At 52.6% G+C, this 19,430-nt stretch overlaps 7 protein-coding genes across 7 annotated transcripts; 3 read left to right on the top strand and 4 right to left on the bottom strand.

Annotated features, from left to right (window-relative positions):
- Nucleotides 1-667: 667 nt before the first annotated feature.
- On the top strand, nucleotides 668-1,253 carry LTS14_003680 (uncharacterized protein; the record flags this gene model as incomplete). Its single annotated transcript, XM_064836383.1, has 3 exons — nucleotides 668-880; nucleotides 974-1,160; nucleotides 1,225-1,253. 3 exons carry the CDS (start codon nucleotides 668-670, stop codon nucleotides 1,251-1,253), a joined length of 429 nt encoding a protein of 142 aa, XP_064695774.1.
- A 90-nt stretch (nucleotides 1,254-1,343) lies between these two features.
- Nucleotides 1,344-2,132, bottom strand: LTS14_003681 (uncharacterized protein; the record flags this gene model as incomplete). The annotated part of the gene is made up of 1 exon (XM_064836384.1): nucleotides 1,344-2,132. One exon carries the CDS (start codon nucleotides 2,130-2,132, stop codon nucleotides 1,344-1,346), a length of 789 nt encoding a protein of 262 aa, XP_064695775.1.
- A 474-nt stretch (nucleotides 2,133-2,606) lies between these two features.
- LTS14_003682 (uncharacterized protein) lies at nucleotides 2,607-4,660 on the top strand (the record flags this gene model as incomplete). Its single annotated transcript, XM_064836385.1, has 5 exons — nucleotides 2,607-2,670; nucleotides 2,729-4,049; nucleotides 4,114-4,368; nucleotides 4,444-4,555; nucleotides 4,616-4,660. 5 exons carry the CDS (start codon nucleotides 2,607-2,609, stop codon nucleotides 4,658-4,660), a joined length of 1,797 nt encoding a protein of 598 aa, XP_064695776.1.
- Nucleotides 4,661-5,584: 924 nt separating this feature from the next.
- Nucleotides 5,585-8,376, top strand: LTS14_003683 (uncharacterized protein; the record flags this gene model as incomplete). Its single annotated transcript, XM_064836386.1, has 9 exons — nucleotides 5,585-6,187; nucleotides 6,251-6,507; nucleotides 6,575-6,702; nucleotides 6,758-6,933; nucleotides 6,989-7,156; nucleotides 7,208-7,433; nucleotides 7,490-8,026; nucleotides 8,079-8,214; nucleotides 8,271-8,376. The coding sequence occupies 9 exons, from the start codon at nucleotides 5,585-5,587 to the stop codon at nucleotides 8,374-8,376; spliced, it is 2,337 nt and encodes a 778-aa protein (XP_064695777.1).
- A 901-nt stretch (nucleotides 8,377-9,277) lies between these two features.
- CAC2 (Chromatin assembly factor 1 subunit) lies at nucleotides 9,278-11,660 on the bottom strand (the record flags this gene model as incomplete). The annotated part of the gene is made up of 3 exons (XM_064836387.1): nucleotides 9,278-11,085; nucleotides 11,137-11,482; nucleotides 11,541-11,660. The coding sequence occupies 3 exons, from the start codon at nucleotides 11,658-11,660 to the stop codon at nucleotides 9,278-9,280; spliced, it is 2,274 nt and encodes a 757-aa protein (XP_064695778.1).
- Nucleotides 11,661-12,400: 740 nt separating this feature from the next.
- LTS14_003685 (uncharacterized protein) lies at nucleotides 12,401-12,861 on the bottom strand (the record flags this gene model as incomplete). Its single annotated transcript, XM_064836388.1, has 2 exons — nucleotides 12,401-12,615; nucleotides 12,684-12,861. 2 exons carry the CDS (start codon nucleotides 12,859-12,861, stop codon nucleotides 12,401-12,403), a joined length of 393 nt encoding a protein of 130 aa, XP_064695779.1.
- A 366-nt stretch (nucleotides 12,862-13,227) lies between these two features.
- On the bottom strand, nucleotides 13,228-17,759 carry FAT1 (long-chain fatty acid transporter fat1; the record flags this gene model as incomplete). Its single annotated transcript, XM_064836389.1, has 3 exons — nucleotides 13,228-15,032; nucleotides 15,670-17,353; nucleotides 17,406-17,759. The coding sequence occupies 3 exons, from the start codon at nucleotides 17,757-17,759 to the stop codon at nucleotides 13,228-13,230; spliced, it is 3,843 nt and encodes a 1,280-aa protein (XP_064695780.1).
- Nucleotides 17,760-19,430: the final 1,671 nt, after the last annotated feature.

A 19,430-nucleotide genomic window follows, 5' to 3' on the forward strand; every position in this document is an offset into this window, starting at 1 on the left:
TCGGTATCTGGGGTTGCTGTCTCGGTCTCGTGTATCAAGGACACGTATACTGCTCAGTCATACTGTTGTCTTGGCTGTAAGCCTGATACCGTATCAAGTCGTGGATCGCCGCTGGTTGCTCCAGCTATTCGAGGCGTCAGCATACCAAAAAGTGGTACTAGATGTGATCTCCCTTTTCAAGGAGAAGATTTGGCCAGTACGGCACATTGCGCCGCCTAGCTGACGACGATGACGATGAAGAACGTTGCGTATTTGAGAAGACGATTGATCGAGAATACTGCCAATGGTTTGAAACTGTTTCGTCCATGTTATTCGTGTTGCACATGACGCAGCACGGGTCTCGTCCCGTTTCCCCAGACGCCCACCATTGTTTGGGGAAAGGGAAGCTGCGAAGCTCGTTGCATAGCTCGTTGCATAGCTCGTTGCATAGCGGGGCCCAAAACACTCTCACTCACATGCCTGACCGGGACTGAAAGCGGCAAGCGAGCGAGTACTGCTGTAGTAAAGGACGACCGAACAAGACACATAGAAGTGCCTGTCAATCAATCTTTTCGAGTCTCGTGACCACGTCTTGAATCTATATCCGTGTCCATTCAAAGCTCGCCAACAGACAACCCTCCTTCACTCCAACACATCCACACCCACACAGCCACCCAGCATATCAAACATGGCCGACCAAACCGCCGCCGCCTCCTACGTGGACCAAACTCCCATCGACAAGCTCGAGCGCCGCAATTCACTGGAGAAGCATCTCGCTCTACGACCCGAAGAGCAAGATCTCAAGAACCGGCATATCCTCCTAGATACTACAGCTGCTCCGGCCTTGCAGGCGAAACAGGCTGAGCTGGAAAGGCAGCGGATTACGGATAATTTGAAGAAGGTACGTGCAAGCGAACCCCTCAAACCTAGCACAAAATGAGAGCCTTGTGATGGCGAGCAGAACTGAATGCTGATTGTGCTCTTGTGTTTCTAGGGCCTCTCAAAACGACCAGAGAAAGACGAGCTAGTTGACCGCAATATCCTTGCCGACAGCACGGCGGCACCCGCGCTGCAGGAGAAGCAGAGGGAGTTGGAGAAGCATATGAGGGCCAATAGTCTGGAGAAGCAATTGCAGGGTCGGCCGGGGAAGGAGGAGTTGGTCAAGGGTGGGATTCTGAATGGTTAGTAGGAGGGATATGATGATATGCCTGGTTGGACCTGAGTGCTGACAAGGAGTGTGTGTAGTGAACGAGGATCATGTGGTGCAGGACTGAGGAGATGTGACACGCATGGGTGTGGGTGGAATACTGGCGTCAAGGCGTGATATTCGAGTCTTTCAGATACCATGGTGCATACATGCAGGCCTACTTCGGCTGCAGAGCATATGACCGTACCGGGTACAAGCCTTTCGGCATCCCTCTCTGCAGCTCCGAACTCACCACCTTCATGCCCGCCTCCTCGAACAGTCGTCGGAACTTCTCGTCCGTCCGCGTCACACTACTATCCGTCTCATCGTAAACGTCCTCGGCTAGGTAATGATTACTCAGATTCTCCTTCACTATGATCCAACCACCCTCACTCAAAACAGGCGGTAACCGTTTCAAGTACGCAATGAACTGAGCATCCGTGAGTTGGCCAACACACCACTGATTCCATATCACATCGTACAATCCCACCCCCTCACGCTCAGGAAACCACGCCTCAAGCCCAACATTATACACCTCTCCCACCCCACTCTTCCCCTTCACTTTCTCCGTAAACACCTCCACCGGCTCAACCACATCCACCACCTCCGCCACCCCAACCAGCAACCCCTCCGTAATCCTCCCAATCCCAGCCCCACAATCCACCACCCTCTTCAGTTTCCTCGATGTGGGATGGGACTTCGAGCCTCGACGGAGTTTCGCGAGGAAGTTACTGCTGCCTTGGAGGTCTATGCGTGAGACTTGGGGGAAGCCGCCGAGGACGCCGGAGACGCTGGCTTCGGTGCTGGACCAGTAGGAAAGGGCTAGGGTGGAGTTGATGTGGGAGTCTGGGGGTGGGTCGGGGGTGGTGAAGGGCATTGTTGCTTCCGTGGTGGGAGGGGAGGTGCGAGGTTTTTTGGGTTTTGACGTCTCGTGGTCGGGTTCGAGTTTGCGTTTGGGCGAGGGCATGGCGAGGTGGGTGTGCGAAGATGGGGATACGGTTAATTTTGGAAGGCGCGTTCGATGAGACGCGACGCGAGGATTTCTGGAAGTGCGGGGCTGGGGTTTGAAGTGAATGGCTTCTCCTTTTGATCAATGTCTGCCTTAGACCAACCAGCACGACTTCCTCGTATATTGTTCTACCGCCATCATCAGCTACAAACTTGGCTGACGGGGATAAGCTTGATAATGTGCCTCAATAGCCAGCTCATGATAGCAAATTCTCATGATATCCCTTAGCGACGAGATGGCGATCTTGTATTAAAACATATCCGTCTTTCCCTTCCCCTCACCTCGCCCGGCTATGTCAGCTCCGGTCTGACATGGTAACAATCGTTGACGTGTTCTCGAGCTCTTGAGATGGACTCATATGGCTATCAGAGCAGCATAAGGTAGGTATCATCTATTTCCAGCATATTCATCACTCCCGTAACAGTACCTACCATGGCTGGAGCTTTCATGAAAGACGACGCCTCTGTCGAAGATCTCTATGCTCAAGACCCAACAGGTAAGGTCGCCACCCCCAAGTCTACAATGTAACAAAGCCTGAATTCACCAACCAACAGTCGTCCTCAACGGTACCCCAGACGAAGCCAACGGACCAACACCCTCACCATTCCAACGCTACGGCCAACCATTACCCGCAGAATGGATCCCCCTCTACAAGAAGCCCATGCGAACACCCACGCGCAAGTTGCGTATCGTCTGCATAGGCGCGAGCGTAGCAGCGATGAATCTCGCCTACAAAGTCTACCACGAGCACGCCCTCTCCGGCCCCGGATCAGCTGATCTTATCGACCTCTGCTTCTACGATTCCAATGAGTCCATGGGAGGCACCTGGCTCGTGAACACTTACCCTGGTGTAGCGTGTGATGTCCCGGCACATATCTACACGTTCCCGTTCGAACCTAACCCGGACTGGAGTGCTTTCTATGCTTCTGGGGAGGAGATCTTGGAGTACTTTTTGCGGACAGTGAAGAAGTATGATCTCGGTAGGGATGTGAATTGCGGACATCGCGTGACCAGAGCGGTGTTCGACGAGCGGCAAGGGAAGTGGGATTTGGAAGTCGAGACTCAAGGTGGCGTGGTAAAGGACAGTTGCGATATCCTCGTCTCTGCGCGAGGATTCTTATCCAAATGGCGGTGGCCGGGTATCCCGGGTCTCCACGACTTTCAAGGTCATCTCTGCCACTCAGCAGTCTGGAATAAAGCCTTCGACTGGACGGACAAACGCATAGGCGTTGTAGGAAATGGCAGTTCCGCTATCCAGATCCTCCCGCAAGTTGTAGAGAAAGCGGCACAGGTAACCAATTTCATCCGATCACCTACATACATCACCCCCGGTCTGGGGTCTAGTATCATAGGCGGTCAAACACAATACCACTACAGCGAAGAAGAAAAAGCGAGTTTTCGACAGGATCCAGCCGGGTTGAATAAGTATCGTAAGAAGATCCAGGCGGGCAGCAACAAGGCCTTCGACATGTTCGTCAAGAACTCGGTCGCGCAAGAGGAAGGACGCAAAGCCACGGCGGAAATGATGAAGAAGAAACTCGGTGGCGATGAGGACTTGGCGCGGAAACTGACGCCGGAGTATGAAGTCGGATGTCGACGTGCTACGCCTGGTCCTGGTTACCTTGAGGCTTTCACGAGGGAGAATGTTAGTTTGGTTACGGAGAGTATTGAACGGGTTGAAGCGAAGGGGATAAGGACGACGGATGGGAGGTTGTATGAGTTCGATGCTATCGTCTGTGCGACGGGATTCGACGTCTCGCATCGTCCTCCCTACGAGCAGATTGGAAGAAATGGTGTTTCGTTGAGTGAGGCGTGGAAGGAGGAGCCGATGGCTTATTTGTCGCTTGCTGCGGCGGGATTTCCGAATTTCTTCATGTACGATTCTTCACACAGCTGACCTGTTAGATGGGTTGTACTGTTTTTGCTGACCAAAGCATAGGTTCTGTGGACCCAATGCTCCCGTGGGACACGGTAGCCTCATGGCGGGGTTGGGATGGTCAGCAGATTATATTTGTTCGTGGGCGTGGAAGATGGCGGAGGAGGACATTCTGTGGGTGGATCCGAAGCCCGAGGTTGTCGAGGAGTTTAATGCGTATGCGGACGAGATCATGCAGACGCTGGTGTGGAGCGGCGGGTGTCAGAGTTGGTATAAGGGGCATCGGGTTGATGGGAAGGTTACTGCTGTCTGGGCTGGGTAAGTAGGCGGGTGTCCGCGGAGGTACAATGTGGATGTGGAGTGTTGCGCTGACATTCTTTCGCTTTGGTCTAGGTCGGCGATTGGCTTTCATGATATGATTGAGCATATCCGACCGGAGGATTTCGAGATAAGGTATAGGAGTAAGAATCGCTTCCGTTTCATGGGGAACGGGAGGACGAAGATGGTAAGCCGGGGTGTACTAGATTGGTGCCCTTACCGGATCATGAGCTGATTGCTGGTGTAGGAGTACGATCCGAAGGCAGACTTGGCATTCTATTTACACAAGTGAACGGAGTCGAAGTTGACTCGAAATGCTGTGGTCCTGAACCAGAAGCAAAGATGAATGTAGAGGCAAGTCCCGACTGCTCATGCTCAATAAAGAGACCCTGGGTTGACTCTTGCCAGGGAATCGGAAAATGACTGTTCTCGAAAGGCGCCAATGACCATGTTGCCACAGCAGCGAGAGCACCAGCGCTTCGCGAAGCATTCTCGTTGATGAAACCCCGAGCTACGAGATTCGCGTATAGCGTGTGTGGATACAGGTCGTACATCCTGACGTGGGTCTGGGGAACACACAACGAATAGGGATCGAGTCGCACACAGTGGAGCCCAAGCGGTGTCGATGTGCGCCTCTCAGGGAACTTTCCTCGTTCCGCCCCTCTTTCGACAACCAATCCTAGTCACCTTAATCATCATCGATACTTACTTGCTCGCCTGTGACGATGAAAACACTTGTAGCACGGCGTTGTCTACTGGGAACTCGTCGGGAACGTCGTCGACCCAGCACCGCCGGACTCGACACCGCCTCTGCAGCCTGTGCCTTGCGTAAGCGCGCAGACGACTTCGGGGATACGAATCTCCAAGCATTGCGGATCCCACAACACCAATGTGCTACTGAACATGATGCCGCCACGTATCGTGGGTGCTCATCCACTCGACTGGGCGCGGGGTACGATCAAATGGTTTGCGCGAGCATAGTAACATCATGCGGAGTGGTTACTGTGCTCCACCCACCATAGCCAATGGCGCATGCGGCGAACAAACATATGAAGCCAGCAACGTTCAGCGAGCTCCTCTCAACGGATGTGTGTATTGTGGGATGGCAGAAGGCAAGCCGTAATACCCCTCAAGTCTTGCAGCGCCTTCTATAAACGCTATAGGCCTGGGGATGTAGCACTCCAAGGCAAGTTTGTTTTCCTCCTCCATCACTAACATGCGGTCCTTCACTAAATTGCTCGCGGCTACTGCCAGCGTGGCTACTGCGCAGTCCATTTTCAAGCCATTGCGGCCTCCGGCTCTTCCTTTGGCAGTCCGCTCTCCGTACATGAGTACCTGGCAGCAAGCTGGCAGCGACGGGGGCAATGGAGGCTATCTTGCTGGCGAATGGCCTACGTTCTGGGCGGGTCAAATCACCGGCTGGTCTGGATTCATCAGAGTCGACAATGTCAGCTATACTTGGTTCGGCGCGGCTGACCAGAACAACCTCTACGCGGACCAGACTGGATACGAGTACACTTCGACCAAGAGCATCTTCACCATGAATGCTGCTGGCCTGGTTGACATGACCATCACATTCACTTCTCCAGTCGTGCCAGACGATCTTCTCCGAGCTTCTTTGCCATATTCTTACATGAACGTTGACGTCAAGAGTGCCGATGGCCATCAGCACGATGTCCAGCTTTACACAGATATCACTGCCGAGTGGGTGTCTGGCGATCGCAGTGCTACAGCTCAGTGGGATTATGATGTGATCCAAGGCGCTGCTCAGCCGAAACTTAACACTCCAACCACGACACAAGCTCCTACAACCACATACGTAAGTCGTTGCCGTGAGACTCAAAGTAACGTTCATTAGCTGACGAGCTGTTGTAAATTCTAGCCAGATGGTCCTTTCGGCACCGAGACAACCTACAAAGGCGTGGACGGCGTTGACCACCCATTCCGACCCAGCCAAGTCTCGAGCAACCCGCACTTCCGACCAACAAACTTCTTCCCACCCGGTTCTGCTCACCCTACAGGGTCGGCGAACGAACATCACAGGCGGCAGGCAGGCGGTGGTATTGCCTACCACGAGGTGTATCGCCAGCAACAACTCAATTTCTCCGAGACTAACCAGCAGGCTGATTGGGGTTACTGGTGAGTCTTGCCATTTGCTTCAGCAGCAGCCCTTCCTAGCGCTCGTACGTCGATCTGATTTTGACAGGTATTACGCCACCTCGAATGTTGCAGGTCTGACCCACCAGTCTGGGTCGGATTTTAACGTCAGAAACCAGTTCTTGAACAACGGCGTTCTCGCCAATACCGAGGATACGAATTATCGTGCTATCAGCGGTACGTCGTAGTCGCCCGACGCACACTCGTGACCATGACTGATATCGTTGGACAGACGCCTACCCGGTATTCGGTTATGCCAACAGCCTTGGCCAGGTTGGCACGTCTACTGTCAGCACGCTGTTCCAGCTCAGTCTACACCAGCATGACTGCATTCAGTACGAAGGTGCTAGTGGTAACCAGTCACTGCCTTGCATGTGGACTAGCTACTTCGATACCAACACCGCAGCCGTAAGCAATTACTCCTCCTTGCTTTGCAGCAATGAGAATGCTAAGGATGTTGCAGGTTGACTTCTACTACAATGACTACGCCAAGGGATCGTCGCTAGCCTCAACATTCGACGATAAGGTGAAGAGTGACTCAGTCGCAGCTGGTGGTGATGATTATTCTGCTCTCACAGCTCTTGCCGCTCGTCAGGCCTTCGGTGCGCTGGAGTTCACGAACACGCCAGATGTGAGTCAAGTACGAAGGGCCCTTAAGGTATCGCTGACCGAAATATGACAGGCGCCATACGTCTTCCTTAAGGAGATCAGCTCGGATGGAAACATCCAGACCGTTGATGTTATCTTTCCATTCCATCCTATGGCCATCTACCTCAACCCTACTATGCTCAAGTACATGCTCGATCCACTCTTTATCAATCAAGAGGCTGGGTTCTGGCCGTATGCTTTCTCCATTCACGATCTTGGCACCAGCTTCCCGAACGCAACAGGACACAATGACGGCAATGGTAAGCCTGTGGCGAAGAGACATGATTCGGGCGTCGATTACTGACAATCATTCCAGCTGAACAACAACCACTTGAGGAGTGCGGCGACATGATCATCATGACACTTGCTTACGCCCAACGCACGAATGACAACGCATATCTTTCCCAGCATTACGGCATTCTTAAGCAATGGGTCGAGTACCTGGTCGAGGAAGCACTCATCCCGGACAGCCAGATCTCGACCGACGACTTCGCGGGTGCACTCGTCAACCAAACCAACCTAGCATTGAAGGGCATTATCGGCATTGAGGCCATGGCTCAGATTGCCAATCGTACAGGTCATCCCGACGACGGCGCCAACTACACTGCCATCGCACACAACTACATCTGTCAGTGGGAGAAGCTTGGCGTCAACTACAACACGACCTATCCTCGTACAACGCTGAACTATGGCAACTTGACCTCCCATGGTCTGCTGTACAACCTGTATGCGGACGCTGAGCTTGGCTTGGAACTAGTCCCGAGGAACGTATACGATATCCAGTCCAGTTTTTACCCAACTGTCTTCAACCAGTATGGCCCGCCACTTGATACAAGGCATACATATACGAAAGGTGAGCACCAAACGGTACAGGGACGGCAGATATGATACTGACAGCTTCATAGCCGACTGGGAACTCTGGTGCGCCGCCATCGCCTCCACCAGCACTAAGACCCAATTCATCGACACCGTCGCCAAATGGTTGAACGAGACACCCACGAACTTCGCCTTCACGGACTGGTATGAGACTATCACTGGAGAGTACGTATCAATTGCCATGACCTGTTGGGGAGTACTCCTGCTAAGCCTTTCTCTAGCTATCCTACTGCTGGGATGTTTATTGCTCGGCCTGCTGTCGGCGGCATGTACAGTCTGCTTGCTCTGGAAGGTGCTCCAACTTCGGGTTATGTGACGCCGAGTTGAAAAGACAGTAGAGAGATATATCCGGAGTTGCTGGTAGGTTGGGAGGATGTTTGGAGTTCGGGCGTAGGTAGTGAGTCAGAAGTAGTACTAGGCATTGAGTATTCACCTAGACCGGGTTCCGAATGTGTCGTGTATGATCTCTTGGTTTGAATCGTCTCAATAATCGGTCGAACGTGCCACACGGATCATATTGCTATTTTCTTCGCTCGCCCATGAAGAGATTCGCAATATAGAGATCAAGAAGGCGGTTTTGATTCTTCGTCAAGCTCGTACCTGACCACGTTTCGCTCCTCTCGGCTCTCCAATCTTGTCCTATATAGATTGAAAAGATTAACCCGCGTTCATTCCAAGCACTTCGCTGCTTCAATCATCCTCATTGGTCTAGTGGTCATGATTGTAGGTTCAGCCTCATTTGAAATTATTACGATTTCGCTAACGCTTTAAAGTCCGCTTGTCATGTGATTACTTCACTGAGAATCTCCCTCTAAGACACCTTAGAGCATAACGCGGGAGACCTGGGTTCGATTCCCAGATGGGGAGTAGCGCCTTCCTTTTGCCTTCCTTTTTGAGCCGACGGCGATGGTATAGAAGTAGTTGGTCGATATGGGAGAGCCCATATCGATCTCTTTTGCTGATGGGAAGGAAGGGCGTAAGTAGTGATAGCCCAAGCCCGGCCCGCTGGAAGCGGGAATTTGGCTGACAAAGCACCTGGAAAGAGCGCAAGAGAAATGCTGAGAATTGAGTTGATAAGGTTGTTTAGATCAGTTGTCGTTTCTTCGACCGTTTAGATAGCTCTGATATGATCTCTATAGCCCCAACGCCATGCTAAACCGCTACTAAGACCCAAATTAGAAGTATCAGCTCATCCACAATTACCCTGACAGCCCATCTCACACCCCCGTCACTCGCCATCTTCACCCGTTGATGCAGGCGGTCCTCCTACAGTCGCACTACTATCAGACACAAGCGTAGGGGCAATCCTCCTCTTCTTCTCACCCCTGCCCTCCTCCACCGCCGCCTCGCTTGCATCACTCGTTCTCTTAACGCCGGCAGCAACCATACTAGACGTACTGCCCACCGAGCCATTAACATGGTGGCCGGGCGTCTGAGGGGGCGTGAACAGTGGCAAGCCCGACGATCCAGCCGCAGCTACTGAGGGTAGGGAGCCCATGCTTGGTGTTGGGTAGTTCATCATCGGCACAGCATTCTGATCCGGTGCTCGTGCAAAGCTGCTTGCTTCTGTTGCTATACTTGACGCTGACATACTTCGAGCTGGCGACACGGGCCGAGGCGCTGATGTGAAGGGTGGTGGTGAGGGTGCGACGGCGGGCGGAGGAGCGGAAGTGTTGCTTTGGGCTGAGAGTTGTCTCGCCATTGATGGTGCGAAGGTTGCTGAGGAGGCTGTAGGTGTGGCTTGCGGTGTTGACGCAGTAGAGTTCGCCTTGCCTATTGATATTGGTGTAGGTGTATGCCGTGTACTGCTCACTGGTGGTAGGTGGTAGACGGTCCCAAGCTCTCCAGGCGCAAATGTGAGAGCAGAACAGAAGCCATCGGAAGATGTCATGAGTAGTGTCTGCCCATCTGTGCTCCAAGAGAGATCTGTGAAGGTAGCATAATGCAAATTGCTGACAACACAGATTGGCCGCTGTTGCTGGGTATCGTATACATGTATCGCATCTTGTGTTGCCACGGCATACACTATTCGATAAGGCAGGCCAAAAGCAGGCGGTGGACCAGATGAAGGAGGACCATTCGACGTCGGGCTTGGCTCTGCATCGAGTGGATTCCGTGGAGATGCCATGGTTGCAGCACTCGGCGATGGAGACGGTGCGCTGGTAATTGGTGGCGGGTCCATCGAAGAGTATGTTGGCCTCGTAGGCACAGCTGGCTCGGGCAGGAGTGGGATGTCTTCTTCTGTCCGGGTATCAATCGTGATCTCCTTAGTATCACTACTCGTCACCCGCATATTATAGTACACTGGAGAGCACTTCACTGCGATCGACGGCTTTCTGTGGCCAGGCAGATATGCCACTGGTGGCTTATTTAGCCCACCACGAGTATATATGTAGACTGTGTTTATCACATCATCTGTAGATTTTGATCCGTCGACATGAGGATGTGTAGTCTTGTATTGACCAGCAGGCGTGAAGAGTAAGCTGCCGTCCGGAGCAAAAGTAAGTCGCCGGAAGAAAGAAGTGAACGTCTCGTTTTGGTAAAGATTTGTATTCCGCACGCCAAGTCCAGACAAACCCGGAGAGGCAGACGGCATCACAGCAGGTAATGGCATGGAAGGGCTGGGCGAGACGGACCGTTGTCGCATTGAATTCTGTCCCATCTGAGATCCGAAAGATGACCTTCGGCTGTGTGATGTCGGAGGTGGGTTCATCGGCAAAGCCAGTGACTGCGGCGTTCCAGGAGCAGACGGTCGTGGTGAGCCAAGTGCTTCTGCCAGGGTCTCTTGCACGAATGACGAGCGGTGGTTGCTAAGATCTGGTGGTGCTGGGCTGCTGGAGGAAATTCGTCGTCCGGGTAGATCCATCTTTGTGATTTTGTTATGTTGTGCGAGAGAGAAGGTGCCGTCTTTCGTCTTCAGCGTGTAGATGTGTACAGACCTGTCGGAAGACTGCGTGGCCACATATTCGTTGAGCGGATCCCAAGCTACACCTTGCACGTAGTGGTTGTGCTCTGCGATTTGCCTCACACATGTACCTTGTGTGAAATTAGTGGCAGGTCCTCACTAGAACTGTGTCAGATACTCACCAGTCGAAGCATTGTATATCCTAGCAACATTGTCCATGCTGCCTGTGATGAAGAACAAGCCATCCGGTGACCATGCCAAATCGTATATCTCGGATCCTGTGCTTGATCTGCACATTGTCTTCACACGCCAATGCTCAACATCTTCCTGGCCGTCCTCGCCGAAGCTAGCCTGCAACGCGGGATTGTCTGAAGGTGTCCATAACAGCACATTCCCATCATCACCAGCTGAGGCCAGAAGCTCGCCTCGAGGACACCACCGGACCACGTTGACTGCCTGGGTGTGCTTTTTCAACGTTGACAGGTATGTGACTTTCCGTTCCTCGCCGTTCGAATCGATTTGCCATATCTGTTGTGACTGTCAGCAGACTGCACGTGGTCGACAATACATCCTGGAATAAACATACTCGAACATTGTGATCACCTCCACAAGTAGCTAGTCTTCCCTTGCCATGAGGTTCGAAGTGTGCCGAGTAAACAGGAGCGTTTTCGTCGTGCCAGGCCACAAGTAGCGGTGCAGCTTTCATCTTGACGGTGGAAGTGGTCGTGTGTCGAAGGAAGTAGTAGTAGCTGGCCTCGAGCCAGAGAGGAACCGTGTACCAGCCACAAAACTATCGCTGCGAGTTGTCAAAGACGAGTCCGAGTAATTCAGGCTTCTTTGCAGGTTGGATGTGAGGTGCAGAGGCAGGACAATTCCGCACTGAGCTTGGATGGGTGTGATCCTGGGAGTGCTTGCATGAGACGCGGCAGGGCTAGCCGTCCAGTAGTAGCTCTGGGCGTTACAGGCTGTTCTAGCTGAATGAAGGACTATTGCAGCTTGCAGGAGAAGTAATGCGAGCCTGGTGATTCTACAAGCAATTCAGACGATTGGTCGACAGCGTAACTACTGAATGGATCATCGACGCACAGAGAAGGCAGACAGAGGACGTAAATGGTTGGCCAATGTGATCGGATCACGCTCTACTGTCGACTTTCCTGACGACGCGGGGGCAACGCGCTTTCGAAGTGCCTGGTCAGTGCGTGGGCGGCGAATGTGATCTGGCTGTCCTCATGCAGTCTCACTGTTTGCATCTGCGTCTTCTCCGCCAGGTTTCCCGTCGACAGCATATGCACAGTCAGCATGTGTCGTCGAAGGTGAACAACAGAAGATCAGCGAGGTGAGGACTGCGCAGCTCGTCTCCGGGGCGAATGGGCCGCAAGGTGAAACATACTCATGATTATTGTGACACAGGATGGACCTCAGTTTCGTACAGTAGTCATTACAATCTCACGACTTGCCCCAGTCATCAATATTCACAACCTTTGGTTGCGGGCCAGGACCTCGTACTATACACCACACAACGTCCTCATCCCCATCGTTGACCTCCTGATGCTCAGCGAAAGCAGGAATCAAAGCAAAGTCGCCAGGTGCAAGATTCTCGCGTTTCTTGCCACCATCACTCACGATTGTGCCGTGGCCGCTGAAAGCGAAGACGACGGTATCTGTTGAGTCATTGGTATCAATGAACGGCTTCTCTCCTGACAGCCGTCATGGGCTCAGCTAAGCGTACCTTGATCACCGTGATGATGAATAGCAGAAGCTGAATGAGGCTTGGCAATCATTCGTGAGGCGCAGATATTGTTCGTCAGGTTGACCAGAGCGTTCTGCCGTATTATTCCCCCAGTCTGTCCGCCTGAGGTCTGTAGATTCTCGGACTTGGTGACAGTGACTGGCTTTTGTTCCGGCATTTTGAGCAAGAAGAGATGATTCGACAGTGCAAGGCTCGCTCAATTCCGGCTCTGTTCCTGGTTTTTACTTCGAGTTCGGAGGGTACGTGTACGCGCTTCACTTCTAGCATTGAAGTCACATGTGTTGTGACGTAGGATGCGGTGGAAGTACATCCTCTGTAGTGGGGAAGTCCAACAGAGAGTAGCACGCCGGCAATAAACCACACACCAACCTGGCCAGCAGAGAGAGGTCTACAACAGGGACATCCTGAGACTTGCCATATATGGGGCATAAATTGATAGATGGCAGACGGAATCCACTGACAGCTGTCAGGCATCCTAGGTTTATTACACGACTCCGATGCAGAGGGTATCATATATACACGCTCACAACTTCGCCTGCCCACCCACAATACTCTGCCACTCCTTCTCCCCAAACTCCTCGTATGCCTGCGCGCCTGGTGGAAGCCAATACAGAAGATCACTACCCATTTTGCTAGGCTCCACACCAGTATTCCTCAAGGCTACTTTCTGGTGCTTCATCGTGCCCGTCACCTCCAGCTCATCCTTCATCAGCCGTAGAAAGACCGGCACAGCATACTTTGGCAACTTCTTCCTCGCCTGCACCGCTAGCTCAGACCTCAGACTCGTATCGAGCTTGTGGCCAGAGTTGAGCGCAATAGCTGCACAGCCTGCTCGGCCGTCGTGGTTGGGGAGTTGGACGCCGTAGACGTTAGCTTCTTGCAATGCTGGATGTTCCCCAAGTGCTTGTGAGACCTCGGCAGTGCTGACGTTCTCGCTCTTCCAGCGGAAGGTATCTCCTACACGATCCAGGAACCACCATCGACCATCGGCGTCCATGCGCTGCAGGTCACCAGCACGGTAGTAAGCATCACCCTTCTTGAATACATCTCGCAATATCTTACTACCAGAAGCCTTGTCGTTGCCGAAGTAGCCTTGGTACTTATCATTGATAGCAGAAGCATCAAGCCAATTGAGTAGCTCCCCAGGCTCGCCCGTTGCAGCCTTTTCACAGAGATTGGTCTTCGGATCGCGGTAGGGCATATCCGTATTATGATCGTGCCTCACCAAGACACTGTTGCCGCCGAACAGTGATCTTATCAGCTTCCCAGACCGACCAATCGCACCCCGTGTGAAACCACTTGCTTCGTGGACAAAGCTGGACCCGGGTCCCTCAGTCGCGCCATAAAATTCACAGATCTCCGGAATGCCGAAGCGATCCTTGAAACGCTGCCAGACGTCGGGTCGCATGCCATTGCCGAAAGCTATCCTGAGCTTGTGTGCGCGGTCATATGGTGTTGGCGAACTTGAGACTAGGTATCGACAAGCTTCACCGATATATTGCATTGCTGTTGAACCGGTCTCGGTGACTTGCTTCATGTACGTGCGTGGTGAGAACTTTGGCGAGATGACAATGGTGCAACCCGGTCCAAATACTTGTAACACCCCTAGGATAGAAGCGCTCGTGTGGTAAAGAGGCATGGCTGTGAAGTATCGATCGTCCTTGGTTAGGGAAAGAGCCAGTGCGAAAACCTCTGGTCCTGCTCTCGCCTTCTGCCACGACACATTGGCAGCTTTTGGTAGTCCGGTCGTCCCGGATGTGTAGATGAGAATCGCCCTATCGGTGTTCTTCTCTCCAGACCGAACAGTGTCCGGAGCTCGATAGGTAGGTCCAGCTAGGATCTCGTTTTGAAGACTTGGCTCCAGGATGAAAGTATCGATCGCGCGACCTCGTCCGTCAGATGCAAGCTCCGGCCGAGTCTCATCGTTCAGAACATCCCGTACTTCTGGGTCGACCAAGAGGAGCCGGGATGTGGACAGCCGAACACAATGCACGAATGCATTGCCTCTGAGGTTGGAATTGATGAAGGCTGGCTTAGCTCCCAGTGACCACAATGCCAACCATACCCATATGAACAGCGGCTTGTTGGTGATATTGATTGCCACAATCTCGTTCTTCTGCACGCCATGCACATCTTGCAGCCATCGTGCATACTTGAGCACGATCTTGTACGATTCCGCGTATGTCCATTCAGTCTTCTGTTGTCCCTCGGTGTTCGGTATCATCAAGAAGTTGCGGCGCGAGGCCTGCGCATCGAGAGCCCATTTCTCAAAATCGTAGAAAATGTTGATCCGGTCTTGCTTCTCTTTGCGCCAGGACACGCCCATATCTGACGATGACATATATCATCCATAGATCATTGGTAACGCCATATCGGGCGTTGAGGTAAGCGAGTGATGCTGCGCTGGCAGGTAGGACTACCTGTCTAGGGATAGCTGTAACAAGAATGAGTTAGCTGCTTGGAAATCAGATAGTGTCGAGTCTGCAACATACATGTAAGAGCTTGTATCGCCGAAGAAGCCATGCCTATAACACACTGCTGTTACGCGGTGGATTGATGAGAGCACTGCCAGCTGTTGATTTGGGAACACGAGTGCGAGACGTCCCTAGCTATCGAGGTCATCGTCACGCTTCGCATCATGCACCGAGGCTGGCTCGTTCCCGTGCATAACCTACACTTTCCTTGCTGATCCCTTCGTTCATGTAGCGAGTGGCTTGCATCACGAACCGAGGCCCGTTGTGTACCCGCATCCTCTCTCGTTCTGCTATTGGTTGTCCCCGGAGCAAGACACGTAAAGGTTTTCAGCCTCCAACGGTCATGCTTGCGTGCTTGCCGTGGTCTAGCTGAAGAAGAAGGGATCAAAAGTCGAACAGTGACAGATCATATTAATATGACCTGCAGCAGACATACTCTATCTGCAGCTAGGTACCTTCACCAGCCTCGAAGACACACCTCGCGCACATACAATCGCCACCGAGAGCCCCACGAGCCCATTCCCTTCTTTCATGAACTGGCAGATTAATGTCACAGTAATGGTTCAGCACTTCCTCATCTTTTTGGATACCAGCCTGGGCCTTGATGCACCGCTTCCCATCTCCTGCATTCCAATCGACGCGTTCCTCCCTCGCCCAGAACTTGACACTGCCTCCCCACTCCCAACCAACGTTCGGATCGCAAGAGTGGTTCGCCATGCACCACATTGGGTGCACTGCGCTGACTTCGGGACCTCTGATCGCACGACCTCCTAACCCAGACAGGCGTGCAGATGCTGTGCCGCGGAATTTGGCATACAGAGTGTTGAAGACCCAGAGATCATACTTCGGCTCCTCGAACGGATCAATATCCATCTTCTCCAGCATCTGAATCGGCAGACGAATATTGTGCTCGAAGCTGAAAGGCAGTGTTCGAGGCAAGCCACCGTGCGCATTCCCGAGAACCCTCCACTCACCACTAGGCGGCTGGAAATGACGGGCCAGAGGTATGCCATGGAAGTCGCCCCAGATATACTTGACCTCATTGAGCTCTAACGGATGGCAGTCTTGTGTTTCGGCCATGGCTATTGCTCGCAGCAAGAGCAGCGAGTAGAGGGCATCTGCTGCCTCTGCTGGCGGCACATCCCGCAGCAAAGCGTCCAGATCCGCACCACAGACAGCCTGATGGTATGACTGCTCGGCATCCTCGAAGCATTCTCGACTACAAAAAACAACCTGGCAGTGAGGACACTCAACCGCCGAGGTGGCGCCATCTTCGCTGAGCTCGGGTAGATCTGCACTGCACGCGTCGCACAAAGCGTCCTGCAGCTTGTTGTTGGCTGTGAGCATCGATGTCTCGTCAAGCACGACCTCCCCAGGAAGAATGTCCTCCCTTGCGAATACGCCTAATTGCGTGACAGTGGCATCAGCATCGCTTCCAGCCAAAGCAGGTAACTCGACTGCTCGTATCTCCAGCTTAGGCGCGACCTCCGCCATCAGAGAATTGAGAGCCGGCAATTCCTGTAATCGATCTGACTCCCACTCATTCCATGGATATAGCTCACGTCTGACATAACCCATATCGGGCCACTGATCCCGGTCGCTATATTTACTATCGGGATCGACGAGCTCGTCCCTAGTGATGCCGAGATGAGTCGCTACAAAATTCCAAATTTCGACGCTGCAGTCAAGGAGCCAGTGGTCTCGGTAGCCCTTGTCGATCGTCGCTTGTAGAGCATAGTAATGAGCAGTCTTGTAGCAGCCACAGCGGAGAAGACTGAGCGTCAGCAGCCTGTATGCCCATGGTAAATACTGTTCGCGGACCCAGATGTCGACCTCGACATCCATGTCTTCATCTGGCTCACGGTAAGCGGTTTGCCGGTCGCCGAGCAGCTCGCCTTTGAGTAAGGAGATCCGCTGTACTAGAGGTATCTGCTGAATGAGCTCCCGAAGCTGCGATGCAGCAGAGCCATGGTACTCGTCCGATGTGTCTTGAACAGCATCGCAGAGTAGAAGCGCTTTATACGCCTCGCCAGCGGCCAGATCAGGATAGCCGATTTGGAGATACTTCTGGGATAGTACGAGCCGGAGCGGAGTCAAGTAGGCATGCTCGTCCATATAATGCTGCTGTATTCGCTCGATCGCATCTAGTGCTGGCTGGAATTCATCTTTGCCAATCTGAAACATACATCAGCACGAGCACAATATCGGCCAGTATACATCAGCATACCTTGCGGAGTGGCGACGCCTGGCCATACTCCAATGGCGTATACCTCAAGTCAAGTACCTCCTGCCAAGTTTCATCGCGATTGTGCTGTTCTCGCTCCCGCAGCGATTCGGTGGTATTGCCAATAGGTTGAGAGAGCTTGCCCTCGGGAGTCAGTAGAGGAGGGGCGTGCTTCTGTCCGACTGTTTTGGAGGCTGGAGCTGCAGACCGATTGTGCCCGGAGCCCGCAGCTGCAGCTCCCAAAGTATCACGACCAGTCAGCTTAGCAATGCCCCCAAGTCTGTAGGACTCTAGCGTCGCGTTTAGTCGAGACAAAGCCACATCAACGTCCTGCACGGACTTCTGATATGCTTCCATACCAGGCCGTCACGCCAGTCTGTATCTCTTTGTCCTGTCCTCTCCTTTCGGCTCGCTTTAGGCAAAGTTCGGCAAGGAATATCAAGATCTGGTGCAAAGTTGCAGATTGAGGTGTGCGATATGCCAAGATTCTCTTTCGGATCGCGGCTGGCTGCAGAAAACGGTGCCGGATGCAGATGATCCGTGCCTTGCCGCGCAACTCACGATGCCTTTCGATGCTGCGATGGTATTCCGATGCTGCAAGGTACTTTAAAATGGTCTCCGTGGTTACGCATGCAACATCTGCGACGTGTTAGCCGCCAAATAGTCCAGCGTCGTCTTGTGGATCAGATGGGAATGCTCTTCTACCCTAGATGAGGGACACGATGTCAAGAGTATACCGTATTTTCTTGACGGCGCGGTATACTGTATGACTATGACTGTGCCTAATAACCATGCGAACCTCGTAGTGCTGGAATTGACGCGTTGCAGTAGGGTATGCCGCTGCGCTGTTGTTCACGAGCCAGCGCTAAATGCGCCTCTATCGTAGCATTTCTGATGAGGTCTGTTAGACCTTCCTGCTACGGGCAGAACCATCGTCGATTACAGGGGCCTAGATCTGGAGAATTGCACAGCATTCAGCACTGGCTTCATGCGGCTGTGCATCGTCTGAATGGAGCTGCTCTCAAAGCAGACTCATCACGAAACTGCGTCAGCCACAATTCTCATAGTCAGAGAACATCATCCGCGACATCGACCTCACACGCAAACCGATCAGCCGACATGCGCAAAAGAACACCCAACCTAAAAGCGCCACATCTCACGATACCCGTTCCATGATTCAAGCTTAAACGTGACGCTGCGCCACGAGGTCTCCATTGAGCCCTTACCAAGTACCAAGCCCCATCAAGTTACATCTTGCCCTCAAAAGATTATATTTCGATGGCGGCCTTACGAAGACTTTGAGTTCAGTGCGCAGGCCACGGCGGCTGCACAGAGAAGGAGTCAGGTGCAAGCGTTCGTGTCCCAAGGAGACTGCAAGTCGCATTCGAGGGATCCGTTCTTGAGCAACATCGTGGTTTGTCTCGTAAATCGAAGGATTTTGACGGTGTGTCACGAGTCTGCAAATGGCGAACGTTCAGTTTTGACGCGAAGCACGCCAGTTGCCTTTTGGCTTTGCCTTTGTTTCGAATGTAATGCTTGGATCGCAGATGTTCTGAAGTCTCATCGGCGATCTGGAGAAAAGAGCCAGGCCCTTTCAAGTTTCCTGTGGGACTGGCGGAGAGATGGGATGCGAACACTGACGACTGTCAACAAAGAGACCACAAACGTACTTCACACGTCAATAGTTGTAGAGCGATTGATTGTAGTTTGAATGATTGAGGACTGGTACTAGCCACGACCTAACCAATCAGTTACTCTAAAATAATGCACATAATAGTTCTCTCCCTCGTTCGTTCCAATCCTGACGCGATGGCCGTATATCAAATGGGTATATAACGCTTTGGCCGTAAAAATCATAAAGTCGTAACATATCTGGTCGGTCCGGCCAACTAGTCTCTTTACATAGCAATAGCAATGGCTGACAGTCTACCACTTTGGGTCTGCCCATGCTCGTAAAGTGTGACCTCGAACAGTGCCCTGTATCGTGCCGGCAACGAATACCATCCCTTCTTGCGAATATCGTCCTTG

Source organism: Recurvomyces mirabilis (assembly GCF_035927965.1).
Source record: "Recurvomyces mirabilis strain CCFEE 5264 chromosome Unknown scaffold_8, whole genome shotgun sequence".
In the NCBI taxonomy this organism is placed as follows: domain Eukaryota; kingdom Fungi; phylum Ascomycota; class Dothideomycetes; order Mycosphaerellales; family Teratosphaeriaceae; genus Recurvomyces; species Recurvomyces mirabilis.